Source organism: Podarcis vaucheri, assembly GCF_965113315.1.
Source record: "Podarcis vaucheri genome assembly, chromosome: 1".
NCBI classification, from domain to species: Eukaryota; Metazoa; Chordata; class Lepidosauria; order Squamata; family Lacertidae; genus Podarcis; species Podarcis vaucheri.
The window spans coordinates 71266723-71286862 of NC_138759.1; the positions used below are offsets into that span (position 1 = coordinate 71266723).

Consider the following 20140-nt stretch of genomic DNA (forward strand, 5'->3'; position numbering starts at 1 on the left):
TCTGATTTTTCCCCTCCCTTCCTTCCTTCCAACATTAGCAACAACCTTTCTGGAGCTATTCTTTAGAGGACTGAAGAGCCCGTGTGCTTTGGATCCCTGCATGTCTCTCCTACACATACTCCCAGCCCCCTTTTTAGCCAAACTTTGCTGTGCCAAGGTGAGAAAGTATGCACTGCTACTTTACTTTACACAACAAAGGAAGAGGACTGGGGAGCTGGACCCAAGATTTATGAATGGTAACTGCTTTGTCCTTTTAGTGCCACCTGAAAATAATGTACTACAGTGGTACCTTGGTTCCCAAATGGCTTGGCTCCCGTGCAAATTGACTCCTGAACGCAGCAAACCTGGAAGTAAGTTTTCCGGTTTGGGAACATCTTTCGAAAGCCGAATATCCGACGCGGCTGACACGGCTTCCGCTTGAGTGCAGGAAGCTCCTGCAGCCAATCAGAAGCTGTGCCTTGGTTTTCAAACAGTTTCAGGAGTCGCAGGGACTCCCAGAACGGATTAAGTTTAAGAACCAAGGTTCCACTGTAATATCAAACCACAGTTCCCTGTTCACTACGGCACTCCTCCTGATCCCATAACTCTCAGTCTATGTGATTGAGGTAGGGTGTGGGGTGGGGAGAGATGTAGCTGTGGGGTTTGGATAAGCTGCATAGCCTGTGACCAGCATCTTTGAAGTGGTGGCTGCACTGGGTGAAGTAAGACAAGTTCAGATCTTCAATCCTTCACTGGTACGATTCAAATATGCCCTCTGTCAACAATTCAGCTGTGGGTCTGAATTAGGTGCTTAATATGCTACTAATTTAAACTTTCCCATTTATGAATTCCTGAGACTTCACATGTATCACAGGTGTTTAAAACCCAGCATGCAAATTTCCAAAAAGTCTGTACCCTCAGCAACCTGCCAAAGAGACAAAATGCCAGACAACGTTTCTCCTAGTCCTTTGCATCTGTTCATTGCTGCACACTTCCACTTTCACTACTGCTTGTATACTAACTACTAGTCATAGGAGCCAACTCCTAAAATATTTGAGGAGCCAGGCCCCCACAAAGTTGATGGGCATTCCCATTCAAATGGTGTGTGCACTGCATAATGTGATTGATTATGCAGGGTGGGGCTTATCTGGGCCCCCACAATATTTTATTCAAGTTGGCACCCCTGCTACTACCCGGTAGTACGTTCCAGTTTTCTTTTCTGCCACTGGAAATCCTCCCTTCTTCCATCAGAGGCTGGTTTAACATGTGAAGGGGAAACTCCTGCACCTCTGCATTCTGTCCTGCTGGAGTTTAGGACACTATTATGAAAGTTTTTCTGTTGTGCATTTAGACAGCAAAATGTCCTGCTTCCAGACTACACAGGGTTAGGAAACCTGTGGCCCTACAGATGTTTCTGGACTGCAGTTGCCCTCAGCTCTAGGCAGTACAGCTACTGGCCAGGAATGAAGTACCCCAACAACATCTAGAGGACTGCAAATTCTCTACCCTTGGACTATACTAATAATCAAGCTGTCTTGGACTATGGGTTTTTATCTTATGTAGCACAAAGTTAAAGTCACTTAGTAGTACATAGTGGTGAAATGTTGTGGTGCAAGGAAACACACAACTGAATAACCAAACATTATTGTGCAACAGATTGCACAACAAGGATCAGCTGTTGTACAAGGGAAAACACAAGTACATTGCACACACACAAATCAGATGTTATACAACAAGCGTCAACTAACGCAACTGTTGCATTGGATTCCTTTGTAGCACAACCTTTTAAACTCCGCCAGCAGAAGGGCTGTGCTAGTGGACAGAGAATGCTGGATATGGCTCTATGCATATATCACATTTCAGCTGTGGAAATACCATAACCATTCTGACATCACTGTGATCTAGTTAGCTAGTGAGGCCCGGGCATCCTTTCATTAATCTGAAGCACAGTTCTATTGTATTTTCTGCACAATATGCCCATGCATATGTAAATAAAGCAGGAAGGAAATGCCAAGGACCTGAAGCTTTTATCTTCTCCCAGATCTGTAAATTCCCTTCAGGTTGAACTGTGTGCCTGTCACCATTCAGGAACCTACCTCCCCTTGACTGGAAGACAATCAAAGTAAACCATGTTCAGATTACTGGAATGATATTGCAGCACTTTTACATCAGACCCATCTTAATAAAATACCTTTGGGGGCTTTATTATTTAGCATTTCTGTTTTGCGTGAGCTTTAAAATGAGAGCGGTTGTTGCTCAAGACACACAAGCTCCGTCGTTTGCGTGGTGGAGAAAAACTTGGAGAGTTTCTTGGAGAGAGAGAAAGAACATCTAATCAAGAAGAATTGTTTGAGCTCTTCAGTTTCCTGGGGTAATACAGGAACAGAAATCTGAAGAAGCATCATTTTCACCACCACCCTTTCTTCCCTGAATGAACTGAATGCTTGATTTGGGAACAGGCCAATTCACAGAGCTTGATTATTTGAGACAGATTATTTTTTTTAGGGCATAGTGCCAGGAGATTGTATTACATTGTTTCAATATCTGCAATCAGGGAACATACATTCTGCTAAGAAGCACAATTTGTAACAATATTTAACAGTGCATTCTGGAAAGACACATAGAACGTGACCCACAGCCTGCACCCACCTTTCGAACCGTCTCCAGTTCCTTCTGCTTATTCTCATTTGCCACTTGGAGCTCTTTCATCTGCCTTTCCAGTTCTTCTTGTTCAGCCTGCAATTTCTGGCGTAGCTCTTTACGTTTCTGTCGTGCCTCCTTGTGAGGTGGAGGGCTACTTAATCTCAACAGATTTACGGTTGTCTGAATAGCTGTTTTAATTGAGTGAGGAGACAATGCACATGATCAATTTATCAACAAGAATATTGTTTCTAAGTATACAAATTCCTTTCCTGCAGCTGTTAGGTCTGATGCCATCTAGACTTTTAATGCTGCTTTAACTACCTGCACCAGAGCTTTCCAAACTGTGTGTCGCGACACATCAGTGTGTCAGGTGCAGTGTCTAGCTGTGTCATGTGACCACTCCTCCGGTTTGCTAGTAAAACTGAATTACTACGTTGAGAAATGATGCATGTCTTAAAAGTGTGTCACCACCATGAAAAGTTTGGAAAGCTCTGCCCTACACTGTGGTCCACCAAACCAAGAATATCAGTGTTTATATTTATTCCTGTTCTCCACAGAGTGGTGTGGGAGGCTGAAGTATATTTTGTCACCAAACCCAACCACTGTGTAGGTAGTCAGATTGTGGTGATGCCAGTGAGATGTGGCGGTAAAGGCTCAATCGTTACAGAACACAAAATACAGTAGTAGGCAAGGAAGAGCCGGGGGGGGGGGAATACTTCCCAGGCCCCAGGATTGCAGCCTAATGGAACCTAGCTATCTTTAATTCCATGAAACTCTCACTAAATGCATTGGGACCAAGCTCAAGTTAACTGGAGGAATTTAATGTCCTTCTAAGTTTATCATTCCATCAGAAAGCAATTCAACTTCTCAGATGAAATGGTCTCACTTCTCCCAACCCCCATTGTTCTGGGGATTCTCCTAACCCCACCAAAGCCATTGGGTTCATGAGGAGGAAAACCCTTTTGTGCAAGTGGAAGCCCTTGCAACGGAATAGGATAGGAAGTCCAAAATGCAGCAGAGCCAACCTGTCAGAGAAGATAATTCTGGGGTAGAAAGATGGGACTAGTGGTCAGGCTTAGAAGGAAGATTCTTCTGCAGTTGCACTCACAGTTTCTAGGTTATGTTAGACATATGTATAGGAGGACTAAGGAAGTTATAGTACAGTACAGTGCCAGTTAACAAAAACAGGGGTGAGCTAATGCTTTTGTCATATATGGCTTCTTGTTTTGTATCATTAAGAAGTTTTAATTCAGGAGCACCACATGGGTGTAAGACTTTGCATAACAGATAAACTTATATTTAGCAATGAGTACTCCATTATAAGTCAAGTTGATCTCTGGCTGAGCTTAAGACTTGAACACAGGTCTCTCATGTCCAAACCTGCTATGCACCCACCCCTTCCAACTCTCCCTATACCGACACATCATAAGAAACAGGTCTGGGAGGTTTGCAGCTCGTTACTTTAAGGCTTGTTTTCTTATAAACTAACATTAAATATAGACACAACTGTAGTGGTCCTCCAATACTGCTTGACTTCATTCTCCATTTTAGTGCCTAAAGCCCATAATTTTCTAAACTGGGACTCTAAAAACATAGCCTGTATTTTCTGTACTACTGAAAGACCAGCACACTCTGCTGCTAAGCAAGCAGCCCAGTTATCAACTGATATAATTATAGCTGTGACAGCTTCAATACCACAAAAGTCAAATGCTAGTTTATTTCTGTACTTTGTTGCTTCTTTTGGGTGGGGGCGGTTAGTGAGAGACGCAGAGTGTGTAGACAAGGGGAAATTACAAAAGTACCATTTTCAGAACTGAGACATTGTTCACTATTCAGATTGCTGCAATTATTAGTACACGGTACTTTTTAGTGTCTATCATATTAAATTAAGTTCTTGCTAAATGACAGAGATTTAAAAGGTACCATTTACAGTGACTTCTGCAAAAAAGCCCAACCCAGGTTCATACTGAATAAATTAAATTCTGTAATGTGTAGTGATGACTCATTTTTTTATTGCAACAGTGTTGAACTTATTGATAATAGCTGTTCTTATCAGGAGAGTGGAAGTATTTATAGCTGCTAATCTTACTGAGTTCACAATTCAGTATTATTACTGAAACAAGATAATCAAAGACCCATACAAGTTTCCAGACTGACACTGAAAAAAATCTGTCAAGTTGTCATGTCTGTGAGGTTTCATGCATGGCATGTGAAACACATCATGGGTTAATAATGGATTGGTGTATTCTCTGGTTCTAATCCAAAGTGAAGAAGGAAGGGATGATCCTAGTTTGCCAGTCTAAATGATAATGCCACTCATCTTCATCTTATAATGCCAATATAATTATATGTTTCATTATATACTTTTAGGTGCCAGGAAAACATTCCTCTTCAACCAGGCCTTTGGCTGATTAATATTCCTTTAGCTGTTCTTTTCCTTTAATATATTATTTATCATTTTTGATTTTACAACAAATAAAGTTACAAATTTTAAAACATACAAATTAAGTTGACTTCTACCTCCTCTCCTTCTATGGTTCCTTTCCTTTTCTCCATTCTTCTAGATATCCATTTTTTTCTGTATTTACTTACGTTTATTTCAAAATTTCCTTACAGTTATACTTTAACAGCCTTTTGAATATGTCTGTGGGGAGGTGGGTTATTGTTGTTTTTGTTTTAATTATTTATTTGTATTTTTATCTTGTTATTTTATTCTTTGAACCACCCTGAGATTTTGTGATGGAGGGCAGTATATAAATAAAATAAAATAACACATAAAAAACATTTAACAAAACTAGATTGCTATGTAGTGTACATGCAGACCTGGCAAAAAAAATTAGATTATTTCTGCTGTTCCTGATTTTTTAAAAGTATTATTTTTTCCACGTATACTCACATACCTAAATTCATTACACAGTCCAAACATATTACATATTTCACTGCTTTCCCCAGCTAGTCTTAAACTCCCAAAGGTGCGTGTAATAACATAGAAACGTCATTCTCACCTTGAATCCACTCCTGCCTCTTCTTCTTATCAGAGGCACTAATCTCAAAACATTTCTCTAAGCTTTTTATAAGAAAGAGACATTTCTTTCCATCTTTGTCAGGCAAAGCCTAATTATAGAAAAATAATAATTTCCTTTTAAATAACAATACACTAACAACACAATATATCATTGCATACACAAAAGTTTGCAAATATGTATCTTCTAGTAAAAGTTAGCTCAGAAGAATCAAACAGAGAAAAATGCACACCCAAGAACCAGCTATATATATATATATATATATATATATATATATATATATATATTCATAATAATAAACTATATGGACACCATTCCCTGCTTGTGTATAAACAAGCATTAATAAATAACATTGTTGTTGTTTGGTCGTTTAGTCGTGTCCGACTCTTCATGACCACATGGACCAGAGCACGCCAGGCACTCCTGTCTTCATAAATAAATAAATAACATTTGTCTAAAAACAGTCTGCTAGTAAAAATTTAGGGAATTTTTTTTCTCCTGTTTTCTGTAATGGAACATGGAATAATAACATGGTAATCTACTGACAAAGTTTGAGAATAGTAGGCTATTGCCCTGTACCTTTGAGCATCTTCACACTATAGCTATAACTTCTCAGTGACCAAGGCTAGGCACAAGCGCAAGCATGACCACTAAGCAGAATATTTCTACAAAAACAGTTATTTTTTCCTGTTCTGGGCAGCCCCACGCTGACAAACTGAAGTCTGCCATGGAGACTGCAACAGCCCCACAGTCACTGAGCTAAGTGTACGGCAGGGGACCAAAAGAAAGACTGCATGCGTTGGGTGCCCTTGGTAAGACGCATCCAACCCCCAAAGCAGCCTTTGCAGGGACATCTGCTAGCACAACAAACACTACTTGCTCATCTCATAGATAACACCTATGATTCGCTACAACCAAAGTGATTAACTTTGCTAATGGCAAAAAAAATAACGAAACTGGAGCAACGTAACAGGGGCACCTGCTCCTGATATTCTCTTTCCTATGTCAGAAGGACTGCAGGAAGCTTCTTTGCCCAGCAATGGGCTTACAACCATTTCGTGATTCATATTCATAGCTATTAATGCATTTTACACTTATGCTAAACGGCTGAGCACGTTACTATCATTAGTTCTTGCTGGTTTCATACGCACTCGTTCCTAAAGCCTATCACCCTAACCCAACATTTCCTCACACAAACAGCACAGTTCCAAGCAGTGAAGATCTGCAATACACATAAAAGTCTACCTCCCCCCACTGGAATTAATAGAACAGCCCACTCCAGCAAGAGATCTGTGTCCTCTTTATGTGTTTCTCTATACTGGGATGTAACCGACTATTCTGTTAAATATTCCACTATGCTGATAGTTATTAAAAGAAAAAGCTAATTTATTTATTTATTTGTTTGTTTAAAATATATATACCGCAATTTCATAAAAGAGTATCAAATGAGTTTACATACAAAAAAGGGCATAAAACCATACAGTAAAAACCATGTGAAAGAAGTTAAAAGCAGACAGCAATTAGCCATTGCGGAAAGGTGTATTCTCAATTGCCTGCATAGAAAAGATGAAATTATATTGCCTTCTATCCTCTGTGGGGGGAAGGGGGCAGGCATTCCAGTGTGTACTTTTACATTGTATGCATTTTTTTTACCTCTACAGTACAGTTGCCATCCAGTATGATCTCTCCTCTTTTGTCTTTGAGGTCTTCACTAACATAGTACGATATAATACTGGGTTTTAAAACAAACCAGCGTTCTGTCCAGTTTTTCCTTTTGTGGCCCTTCTTCCACATATATCCCTGTAAAATAGAAATGGCTTGTTTAAATTATTTTAGCATTAGAATTTCTGACTTAATAGTTCTGAAGCGAAATCCAAATGTAATTAATACATTTTTTTTATTTCAACAGACATGGATCAGGTCCTTTAAAATATTTTTTTCCTATTAGTTCAAAGATAAATTTATGAACCCATTTTATGAAAAAGCATCAAAAATTAATTTCAGTTTTAAACCTGTCTTGGTTAGGAAGAAAATATTTCAACTATGCCTGCTGAAACTTAAAAATTGCCAAGAACAATAGCAACCACCCTGCATAACTGAAGGAACATTGCTTAATACCAAAACCAATAGGAATCAAATTGATTTAAAAAACTGTGTGTACAGTTTTCATATAAGCTTCCATTCAATGACCCATCCAGGTCATTACTTCACTACATCAGTCTCTGAAAAGACTATACATATGTACAGCTACATTTCCTTCAGCTATAATATACACATACCATTTACAATTTATAGAGCAAATGTCAACAGTATTGCCACCACTATCCAGGCAATCTCCCCCCAAAAAGCTCTACAGCTTTGGCCGATGGTGGGTGTTGGTGAGGTTTAAAATATTGATTTATTAATTTGGGGTTCAAAAAAATAGAAGTCATCTTATAAATGAGGGCGTCTTACACAGAAAAATACGGTAGTTAGCAAACATTAAATTATCTCAAACAACACACTAGCAGGAAACTTATACAATCTGTACAATAATACCCTCCACACATTTTCAGCAACTCCATGCCAACTGATTAATTCAGATATTTTTTGAAGAGGGTATTAATATAGGCAATGTGGAAATCAAGAACTGCAAAAGTGGAATATTTCCTGGCTTCCAAACCTAGTTTGAAATAAGCAATAGATGTGAAAGAGTAAACTATGGTTTGTGCATGACCTGCAAACCAAGGCCAAACTGTGCTGTCGGATCATAATCTGTATTGCAAGTGCAAACCGTGGTTGGTTTGTTCAGACGAAGTGTGAGCATCCAAGACTCCTAACTGCTTCTTCGGGAAATGGCAAACCACAAAGGACAAAGCCATCAGTGGCTACTAGCCAAAATTTGTTTATTTAATTTGCAATATTTACAGACTGCTTTTCTACACAAATGGTCTCAATCAATCAATCAATAACACAATGTATCAGTCACATAATATGGTATTTAAAACAATAAAAATGGGCCTAATACTGTGATGGCATTTTAAGTAATGGCTATATTCTAACTCTACTGTTAGAGGTTGTATGCCTCTAAATACAAGTTGCTGGGAACTGCAAGATAGGCGAACCCCCTTGCATTCAGGTTCTGCTTGTGGGCTTCCCTTGGGCATCTTGTGAGAACAGGAAGCTGGATTAAGATGAGCCTTTGGCCAAATTTAGGAGGGCCCTTCTTAAGTTTGTATGGTTTGACACCACATCTGAGCCACCACAGTATTTCACCTTGCATCATGCAAACATCACACTTCACACAAACCGTTCTGTCTCCCACAGATGTGCACCATCTAGCACGGGCTCAGTTCAACATGCATGTATGTGAATGCACTCAGTAAGTATATAAAAGCACATGTGGTTGAGGCCCCCAAGACTTCATTAGCAATCCAAAGGTACTTACTTAACTGCTCCACATCTCATTTCCAAGCTTACAACTGTGACAAAAGCTCAGCAGAGGAGAATATATTTTCTCCTCCTTTACTTACAGGACATTTATTTTATTTGTTTATATTTATTTTGCCCTTACCACATTTGGGTCCTAACTATGAATACAGTTGTCAAAATAGCTCTACTGTACATTTAGAAAGCAGGGACACCTACCTGTTGGATTTATCCACTTTGGGCAAAGAAATTCAAAATGGTAGCACACAGAAAGAGAGAGAAATGCAAGTTTAAAGAACAGAGCAATTCCATTATTTATGCAATCATATAATCTGCTGACTTTATAGACTACATTGACAAGATATATTATGTAAGGGCAGCGAGTCATATCTATGATTGGCAAGTGCTAGAGGGGAATCTAGAATCATACAAACCCAAGAGAATGGACTTCCTGGTTTATTTTGAATAAGTTTGTGGGGAGATCTTGCTTGGAACATGTGCTACTCTAGTTTCCCCCCCTGTAGATTCAGGTGATGAAAGAATGACTGCTTAGCTTATTTTGAATGGACTTCCTGGTTCGTTTTTAAACTTGCTCCACCCCACCCTGGTCTACCTTAGTAGAGATTGTTTCCCAGAGAAAACAACAGAGAAAATCCAGGATTTTAATGTAGCTGTGACATGGCAGCAGCATATCAACCAAACAGCCTTTCAAAGTAGCCCAGGGTTGCTGTACAATTATACTGATGGGGAAGATGGGTTGCATAGAAAGAGGGGGGGAGGAGAGGGAGAATGACAACCCATCAGTGTAGTCCAATGTTGTTATCTGGTCCCTTTGACTTTATTAAATAAGGGAAATGCAGCTGAAGCCAACAATCCTAGGGCAAAGTTGTCCATGCTGGCATAAAGACTTAAATAGGTACATTCACATGGAAGGCTCAAATCCTTTTTGCTCAAAACAAGAGAAAAAGTTGGCTGTTTGACCTGTGCCAAGCATGGACATCTGAACCTAGGTTCCTGTAAATCTTAAAAACACTTCCTTTCACTAAACTTAACACCCTAGTGGTGTTTTGTTCAAGCCAGCTCCCCCCACCCCCCACTCTCCTGCACCTGCACCTCTGAGAAGGTTCTTGCTTCCTCTTTATCTCCCCACATGGCTGCATGTTTCAAGTCATATTCAAACTTGAGGCACCACAACCAAGCAGCAGAAGGCTTTAAAAAGTACTACACTTTTCTTTAGAATTCATGTTCAAGACGACAAGCCTGAAGAAATTCTGCAACACTTCTCTGTAGTTCTTAGCATCCCAAATATTAAAGATATGTTGAATATATTACACAAAGATGAAAATATGGTAATCACACATGTTAACTATTAGCAAGTCTCCCATCATCCAAATCACTGGATTGTGATATAAGGGATAATATAAGTACCTAAATGAGTTGCATTCTTATTCTCAAGCTCTGTTTAGAAACATTGTGTTACAATGCATGGATATTAGAAATACCATGGTGCATTCTCTGATTACACCAAAGGAAAACAGAAATTCATACTTGGCAGATAATCCAAGATACTGAGAATCTTAACTTCCATTAAAACAAAAAGTAGTAGTAGTAGTAAGCTTCTGTATCTCAAAGCCACAAAAATGTGATTTGACATCCTGATTAATTCTCAGAAGCTGTAAGAGAGACAGTGGAGGATTTTCACTGATTTAGTCCCTTTGATGACCAGCAGAAGCAGAATAAAGTTATGCAAAATTGTTGTTGTTGTTTAGTCATTTAGTCGTGTCCGACTCTTCAGGACCCCATGGACCAGAGCAAGCCAGGCACTCCCGTCTTCCACTGTCTCCTGCAGTTTGGTCAAACTCATGCTGGTAGCTTCGAGAACACTGTCCAACCATCTCGTCCTCTGTCGTCCCCTTCTCCTTGTGCCCTCAATCTTTCCCAACATCAGGGTCTTTTCTAGAGAGTCTTCTCTTCTCATGAGGTGGCCAAAGTATTGGAGCCTCAGCTTCAGGATCTGTCCTTCCAGTGAGCACACAGGACTGATTTCCTTAAGAATGGATAGGTTTGATCTTCTTGCAGTCCTTGGGACTCTCAAGAGTCTCCTTCAGCACCATAATTCAAAAGCATCAATCCTTCAGCGATCAGCCTTCTTTATGGTCCAGCTCTCACTTCCATACATCACTACTGGCTTTAACTTTATGGTTAAAGTTGGCTATAGCTTTAACTATATGGACCATGCAAAATAGAAACATCTAAATTATTTTTATACAGATTGCAAAATCTGTCTTATCATAATGTAAAATTTGACAACCTTGGTGCAAAATTTTGTGATTTAGTGAAAAATGCACATATTTATCTGTATAAATTATGTATATCAACATGGTCAGCACTTGCATGAAGATCTCACCTGTTTCAATACATCTAATATAAGTTCGTTGAAGACTTCATTAATTGCCATAGATACCGTTTGCCTATCCATCCCTTTGCTAAATCGACCACTTCCAATCAGTTCAATCAATTCCCAAGCTGAAAGACCTTCCCAGCTGGTATCGAGGCTGATCTTGTAATGTTCAAACTGTTCTTGATGCCAGCCTAATCCCATGACTTCTGTCAGCTTCTTAAGCAAGTATTCAATCTGTACAAAAAAAGACAACACAGATTCTGAACAAACCATCAATACGAAAACAAAAAAGATCAGTGACTCTTCCTACACCGTTGCTGTCAGCTTTGTCAACTCAGCACAGTGTATCCATATCACCAAAAGGTTCCTGCTCTACATTTCAGAGTGTGCAAAAATGAAGGAGATGAATGCTATACACTTTTGGAACAAAAGAGCACGAAAGCAATCCTAAGGTGCAGCTGTTGTCCAAGGTAACAAACTGCTGTATTCCTGAACACACCTAAAGAGAGTTGCAAATATGGAACATTATAGAAAATGCTGGTCTCTTTCTTTTTAGAAAACCTGTTGTTGTGATCAACAGCCCATCAGAAAAAGCCAGAAGAGTTTGGGAAAGGAAGTGTGTGTGTGTACTATTATGTTCTAATTTTACTGCCAAGACAATGTTGCTCATAAAGATTATTTCTACAACTACTTCAATGAAACAGCAAAGGCAGAAAAACAGCCAGTTTAGGCATAGCTGGACAAAGAACATTCAAATACTTGAAATAACCATTTCCTACCTCTTCTGGTACAATGACTAGTGGATATTTGTCCTCAGATAGGAAATTGAAGATGACCCACACTTTAAAAGCATCATCATCAGAAAGGAGCAAGGTATTTCTTGCAAGATTTTTTCTGGCACACAGCGTCCAACACATTTTATTGAATTCGATTTTGTCAAAGTTTCCTTGAACCTAGTAGAATCAAAGCAGTGTTAATGATTTAAAGATACCCAGTGAGGAATAACAGCAGCAAGATGCCCTAACACCTGCAGAAAGAGAAAAAGTTCACAAGAGAGACCTAAAGCTAAAACAAAACAAATGTCCCATAGCAGTCGCACCACCACAGAGAATGCTCTGCCCAAAGAAATATATATCACATCTCCTCTACTTGCTCAGGACAAGTAACAGTTGTGCAGGGTAAGCAATGCTGGATTTACATACAGGCTGAGCAGGCTGCAGCCCAGGGCCTCATAATCTAGGGGCAACTCAGTGTCTTGCCAATTTGTGTGTTTTTTTAACAGGCAGCTTTTACTATCTAAGCCTAGTTGCTTTGTAACATTAAACACGTGACATATGAGTTCTGACTGTTCTGACTTTGTGTATAGTGTAATGTTATAGCTATGATTCCCCTATGAATGTTCTGTGTGAATGTCTTCATTAATTCCATATTTTTGCAAATATGGTTATAAATTTATAAACAATCTTTTATTAATGCTAAAATTTCAGCCCATAAAGAAGAGAACGTTTTGTTGTTCATGATCAGAGGCTATTAAGTTTGGACTTCCCAAGGTCTTCTAGCCCATAGGACTAGCTTTAATTGGGACCTATGGGGAAACACTTGAGTGACAGACTTTGCAGTGGTCTCTCTATTCCACTTTTATTCTGCTGCTTGTCCTTAATAAGCTACAGGTTGGAGAATCCAAACTTGTGCACATAGTGAGCTCATTACCAGCCTGTCTCTAAAACAGGACAGGGTGAAGCTGAGCCAGCTGTACAAACTGGGCAGAGAATGGCTTTGCTAGTTCTGGCTACAAGAAAATATCTCTTAAAACATGGGTTTTAAGGGCAACTGTGCAAAACTGTTGACACGGCAGCAGCATGGAAATCACGGATGTTGCTCTCCTTATGCTCCCCAACCCAGCCTGAACTGCCAAGCGGAATAGCCTGCAGTTCAGTCTTCAAAGAGTAGATAGCTAAAACCATGAGCCTTCGGGACATGACATCTTTTGATTTAGCACAGCTTATTGTTAATTAGGGGTTTCAGCTATTCAAAATCCTTACTCTAGTAAAAGGAATGTCGGCTGCTCTTTGCTTCTTTTTGCCTGGGCATTTGTCCACGCTCCCTTGGTTCAACAATGTAGACTTTGTTAAAGGGCAACTCAGTCTCCACAATGAGCTAGAGAAATAATTCATTTGCAATCAGGACCACAAGAGGAAGTGTTCTGAGAGCTTGACCGGTGTGGTCAATAAGATTTACACGGGATATGTACAGCAGAATAACAGATTTCCTGTGGAGCCAAGAGCTCATTGTTTTTTTTTTCTTGCACAGATAGCCATTACTTCTCACAGGAAAGTGATATCTGGAGTAATCTATGAATGGGCACCAGTTGGGGGGAAAAACAACAGAACAATATACTGAATACAGCCAGTCACAGTTTCCAATTTTCTACCAAAAGAATCGGGAGGAGGCGGGGAAGTATAGAAGACCTACTAAAATGTTACTTGGCCCTTTTTATACAAAATGCCAGTGTTCATCGGCTGAGAATGCTACCCATATCTACCAAACATGTCAAAACCATAAAGATGCAATGCCCAAAGGTGATTAATCCTAAAACCACTGGAGTGACAATTAAACAACAACAACAAAATGTTTTCAAATAAGTGCAACTTGTGTTCAGAAACAGGCTGTGTGCCAATTACCAGGAAGAGGTGAAGTTAAGTGGTAGAATGCAAGCCTTGCATCTCAAAGGTCCAAGGTTCACTCTTATCATCTCTGGTTATAAGGGACTATGGAAGCAGGGCTGGTAAAAACTTTTGTCCCAGATCAGAGGTGGGGAGTTGACTATCGTTCTATGACACACAGAAGTTTAAAGGTTCTGTCTCTGGTATCAAATGGTGGTGAGTGTGTGCATTTAAGGATTTTTGGCTGCAAGGTTGGGAAAGACACCTGCCCGTCACAGTAAATACTGGACTAAACAAGCCCATCTCCTGATCCTGTAAATCACCAGCTCTCTTGGGTGGAGGGGGGGTGTAATTCAGCATTCTGCATGATGCCCACTTGAGAGCTGCATAGCTGACAGTGTGGGAGGGGGAAGGAAGAGGAAGGAAACAATATTACAGTTTCCTCTGTATCTTGATAGCTAAACAAGAAGCTGATGTCAATCAAGACACTGAGCAAGCCATCACTGCCTTTCAGAAAATCCAGAAATCAGTGAAACAGAACCATTAAAATGAAATGAAACAGACTTCTAAATGTTCTCACTGCAGTCAAACATAACTGCAGTTACCAACCAGAAAGTTGGCCTTCCTTGGGTTTCCTCCACTCAAGAACATTGCCTTTAGTTCAGTGTCATTAAACCGTACCTAATTTATTTGCAAGTCTGTCTCTATTCTCCAGACTTTCCAACACTAATTTTTGAGGGGAGAGGGGGAACAGGTTTTGTAGAAGGTTTCAAAAAAATCTTTTCACTCTCATTTAAAAAGAAAAAGTCAAATCAATATTGGTAAGCTACAACACCAGACATGTTCATGCTTACAAGATGCTTATAGCATGTCTGGGACTCTGTTTTAGCCTATCAATAAATTTACCTGTACAGCAGTTGGATTTAAGAGTTGCTTCACACATGGCAGAAATTAGCAGATGTGTACCTGGATTCCACATCTAACACACACTCTCTTTTCACAGTTTTTGTTACTTTTTCTTTTCTGAATTGTATTCAAGATTCTGGAGAAGAGCTGTGTCTTTTTTTTGCACGTTCATTCTTTTTACTGATCTGTAGCAATGATTATTTGAAATTGGGGAGAGTGACGAAATTCATGACAGTATATATACACAAAACTGGAGGCACATACCTTTTCCAAGATGAATCTGTTTAAATAAGGCATATAACCCTGATTTGAAACAGGGCCTTCATCATCATCCCTAAAGTGCTCTTCTAAGGCTACTGGGTCATGTGGGACATTCAGCAACGTACACAAGTTGTGAGAAAGGACCTAAAAAAAAAACCCAAGTGAGAAAATCAATGAGAATGCAACAATATACAGCAAAACCATACACATCAGTCAATTTGATGATAGAATATGTTTTCAGTTGCAGAACTGGCAGTATTAAATACATCATCTTCCATCTACAATGCTAAAAAACTAAGGAAGCAGCCATGTTTTAACTTAAGAAAAGAAAAAATAGAAAGCCAAGTTTGGGTTCTCCACTCCATTCCTGGGTTATTGGCAACATACTTTAATCCTCCCCCCCCCAAAAAAAAAACACACCACTCAGCCCATTCTTAATAGGATCACACACAAATATACTTGACCTCTCTAAGATTAAATAAAAGAAAATGCAGAGCATGCTGATTTAGAAGCAGGTGGGATTATATTTGTTTGCATCCTTCAAACTCACAAAATCCCCAGTAGTCCACTTCACAATATCACAGGTTATACAGACCTGCTGTACTACTGATTAGTTGGCAATGAACTTCCTTGTATTTATTATGGATGCATTTCCTCCTCTAAGCTGAAACGTCCAGGTGATTATCAGTTTCAGAGCAGTGGCAGACCTTGGGGTTTCAAATCCCAGCAAAATTTGGCACCCCCTGTCTCTCACCTTCCATTCTACATCAGTTGTGACGCCCCCTCCCCAGGCACCACCAAGGCTGCATGCCCAGTGTGCCCAAACCAGTCACGCTCCCCTAAATCCTCCTCTGTTCAAAGAGGTGTTGTTTCCAAGTTCTGCTCTCCCCACCCCACTTTGGCCTAATTCTCACAAAGCAGCAGAGATATGGTAATGAGCCTGTGTCTCAACTGAAGCACTTCAGACTGCAGCTGAAGGGTCACATGCTGGAATGCTTCCTCATGAAAAAAGATATTAAACACTGAAATCGACCACATGCGAGGGACGGCTCCACAATAAGCCTTCACCCAACTCTCTGTATAAATTTCTTTTTTTAAAATAAATAATGAAACTTTCAGTCATGCAAGCCCACACCTGCTGTCTGGTGACTGTCATGTGGATTTCCACATCTGCTGTGTGCAAGGTCAGACACCTGATGGGACTATGAATAAGGTGGTAAGCATGCTACTTCAGACCACAGGTGGAGTTTGCAATAAATTAGCATAGCAAGAAAGATACTCTAAACCAGGGGTCGGCAAAAATTTTCAGCAGGGGGCCGGTCCACTGTCCCTCAGACCTTGTGGGGGGCCGGGTGGCGGCAGGACGATGAGCGGTGCGCAAAAGTGCTGCAGAGAGGGGCTGCTTTAAATGGCAGCTGCTTGAGAGGGGCGCTCAGCCAACCACAGCTCCTGTGTCTTGCAAGAGGCAAGGGCTGGCGGCAGTGGCAGCGGAGATGATGAGCAGCACACAAAAGGGCTCCAGAGAGGGACTGCTTTAAATGGCAGCCGCTCGAGTGATTACGCTGCTGCTGCTAGCACCAGACCCCTTCCTCCACAGGGCAGGGACAAGCCAGGAGGCAGGAGTCCCTGCCGCAGTGTGTGTGTGTGTGGGGGGGGAATTGCACAGCCCAAACAATCAGAATCAGATCCACACCGATCCACGCGGCGATTCCCAGACTGTCCACGTGCCGGATCCAGAAGGCAATTGGGCCAGATCCGGCCCCAGCCTTAGTTTGCTGACCCATGCTCTAAACCTCTGTCTGCAGGGTATGGTCTGAAAGAATACAAGGCCACTAACCTGCTGAAGGTAAGCAAGTCTGGTCAGTACCTTGGATGAGTGAGTGCTACCACCTTGGGTTCCATGACAGAAGAAAGTTGGGATATAAATGGGGAGGGGAGGGGATACCAATATAATTAACTTAGCTGAGCTATAATCTGCTGCTTAAAAAGCAGCTTTTGGAGCAAGATGCTAATAACATAAATAAGAAACTAGTAAGCCACTTGTTTGTTTGTTTGTTTAAAAAAACAAACCAAATAATTGCAGCAAGGGCTTTTGTCAGATGCTGGAATAATACATTGGAATCTTGGTATCAAAAGGGTCTGCAAGGAGGACTTCTGGAAAAACTTGCAAGCAAAATGAAAATATTAAGGGAACCAAGGTAAACAAGATACTTCTATTAGAACCTGGTGGGACTTTATTGACTATACCAACAGAAGAGATACAGGAAGAGAACCTTTTTGGACTTCGCAGTGAAGCAGATATTGTTCTTCCTTCTTGTAGTATAATACAAATGTAACAGACACATGACATAAATTTATTTGCATAGGTGTATTTCCTGTTTATGTATGCATTTATATTAAACTGTTTTTAAATAAAAAGCTTAATTGGGATATTAGGAAGTTCAGCCTCTCTCAAAAGGGAAGAATTTTTTTGCCAATAATTATTTTTCTAGGGTTCACATGGTTGCTAAGTAACTTTCCACATAAAGAGCTCTTACAGTTAAATTTCACAATCTGCCCTAAAGGCTCAACCTTCATGTTAAAAACTTAGGCCATCAGCCAAGATGTTCCCTATCCAAACATTATCTATTAACTACTGAATAGGTTCCCAGTGTGCACCTCAGCCTCCATGCCCAACTAACCTGCTAACTTTTTCTGAGGTTTCTTTCATCCTTACCTACAACAGCAAGGGCAGCAAGCTTAGCATGGCAGTGTACAAGTCTGAGAAGCACTCTGAGATACCACCAAACAAGGTGCAACGGCAGAGCTCATACAAGTCCTTTTTTCATTGTCTTTCTCCTCACATATACTCATGACAGTGGCCAGATTACTGCCACCATAGTAGATTTACTTTTGGAGATGGAGTTTTAAAAAGTAATAATGTGAACCAGCTTCGGAATCCAGCAGTGCAAATCCTCATTAACCAGACCACATATATAGCCAGACTTCTTGGGTGACATCATATGCATAAGGGTGTGTTTTAGAAAAGCAGCCCTGTTTAGGGAAGCTTTTAATGTTTAATAGGTCATTGTATTTTAATGTTCTGTTGGAAGCCGCCCAGAGTGGCTGGGAAGGCCCAGCCAGATGGGTGGGGTATAAATAAATAATAATAATAATAATAATAATAATAATAATAATAATAATAATAATAATTATTATTATTATTATTATTATTATTATTATTATTATTTTCTTTCAATTCATGGAGAGGAATTTCAGCTTGCCAGACAGAGTTATTCCCCCCCTCTCCTCTCTCCACACAATGTTCTGGGGGGTGCTCCCAACCACCCCAGAACCAATTTGGGGGAGCACATGAGGAGAGGGGGGAAACCCATTGCACAAGCAGAAGTCCTTGTGCAGACATTCCACTGATAGGACTCCTTAGTTCAATCCTGCCCATTACATTTTATTTCTAGGTGTTTCGTTCATTCCAAGTGACATATAAAGTACAATAATACCAAGTTCCACAATGCCAAGGAGCACTGCAAGACGTGTTATTTCCTTAATATAACTTAATAAGCTTCTTGCCAAATGTAATCAACTTTCTACTAGCGGAACTTCCTCCTTCCTTGTGTCTCACTGAGTCTAATAATTATTCTCTTTGAATGAACTGCATGATTCTTGTCAGCAAGTCAGGATTCAACCTTAAAATTAGAGAAACATTAATAAGGTGTAATAGCGCTGGGATGAAAAACCAACAGGGTACCCATGAAGACTATAGTAAGCAATCTATAATTCCATCCAGAAGAGAGATGCTGTGATTTTACTATGCTGATGTCTGAAAATGCAAAAACAGTAATTGAACAAAACTTATAACAGCATTCTAGAAGGACAATTAAATAAATATATTTTAATTGTAGGCTCCATCAACCCTACATAATGTGACTTCATCATAAAGCAGTGCAAGAGCTGGTGTGATGCAGACAACCTTATCTGAGAAGCATCTTAATTCTCCAACTCCTTGCTTAAATGGCAGGATTTTTTCCTCAAGGACTGTCAACATGAAAAGCAGGAGAAAATTTACACTATAGCTTCACACAGACATTGGATATACCAGTACCCCATTGTACTAGCTAGAGGCTATTCAGAGTTGCTCTGAATGTTACAAGTATGAGGAAAGAACAGAAAACACAAATACTTTCTGTTCCCTACACTTCTCCATAATGCCCAAAATACAACACATCATGTCTCCCCTTGCACTAAGGTGAGCATGCATCTGATGCAGTGACAGCTTGCATCTCTCACTGTTTAGGCAGTGGGGCTGGGTGGGTGGCAAGATATAAACATTCTGTTTGGGACATTACAGAGAAGTACAAGGAACAAGAAGAGCAAGGTATTTGTCCTTCTCTTGGTCAGTCTATCTACACCACAATGTCCAAAGCCACTTCCTAATTCCAAGGCAACAATTTCAGCATATGCAATCTAAGTACATGAGTTTTTTGACCGGGTTGAGGATCTGCAACTCCAGACATTACGCAAAATGTTCCAAATGTTTTTTTCAATGCAAAATGTTTCAAATGTTGGCACTATTCTGCCCAAGAACAGTTGCACAGAACAGGACCAAACACCACACAAGTAAATCAAAATACCACACACAGGAAGAGCTGGTGGGGTTCTGTTTTCCCTTACAAATGTAGATAAGAGTTCAGAAATAATCATGTTTGCTCTCACAGCTCCACAGCATACCAAGTCCCCTCAGTTTCATTGTACAGCTAGAAAGACTGCTCTGAGCTATTGACAGGGTTCAGTTTGGCCATCAGCAGCACAGACTACAGCTGGCCCAGTAATCAGCACAATGACCTACTGTCTGAAGCATC

At 40.2% G+C, this 20140-nt stretch overlaps 1 protein-coding gene across 2 annotated transcripts in view; it reads right to left on the bottom strand.

The window, feature by feature from the left end:
- The window catches only part of SWAP70 (switching B cell complex subunit SWAP70), a 32772-nt gene that overhangs the window by 9350 nt on the left and 3282 nt on the right, over positions 1-20140 (bottom strand). For both annotated transcript variants that reach the window (XM_082193827.1, XM_082193826.1), the window contains exons 2-7: positions 15288-15428; positions 12234-12407; positions 11461-11688; positions 7299-7445; positions 5628-5736; positions 2629-2810 (exon numbers count right to left, since the gene is read on the bottom strand). In XM_082193827.1, coding sequence (XP_082049953.1) covers positions 2629-2810; positions 5628-5736; positions 7299-7445; positions 11461-11688; positions 12234-12407; positions 15288-15428 — 981 coding nt within the window. The remainder of the gene's footprint in view (positions 1-2628; positions 2811-5627; positions 5737-7298; positions 7446-11460; positions 11689-12233; positions 12408-15287; positions 15429-20140) is intronic.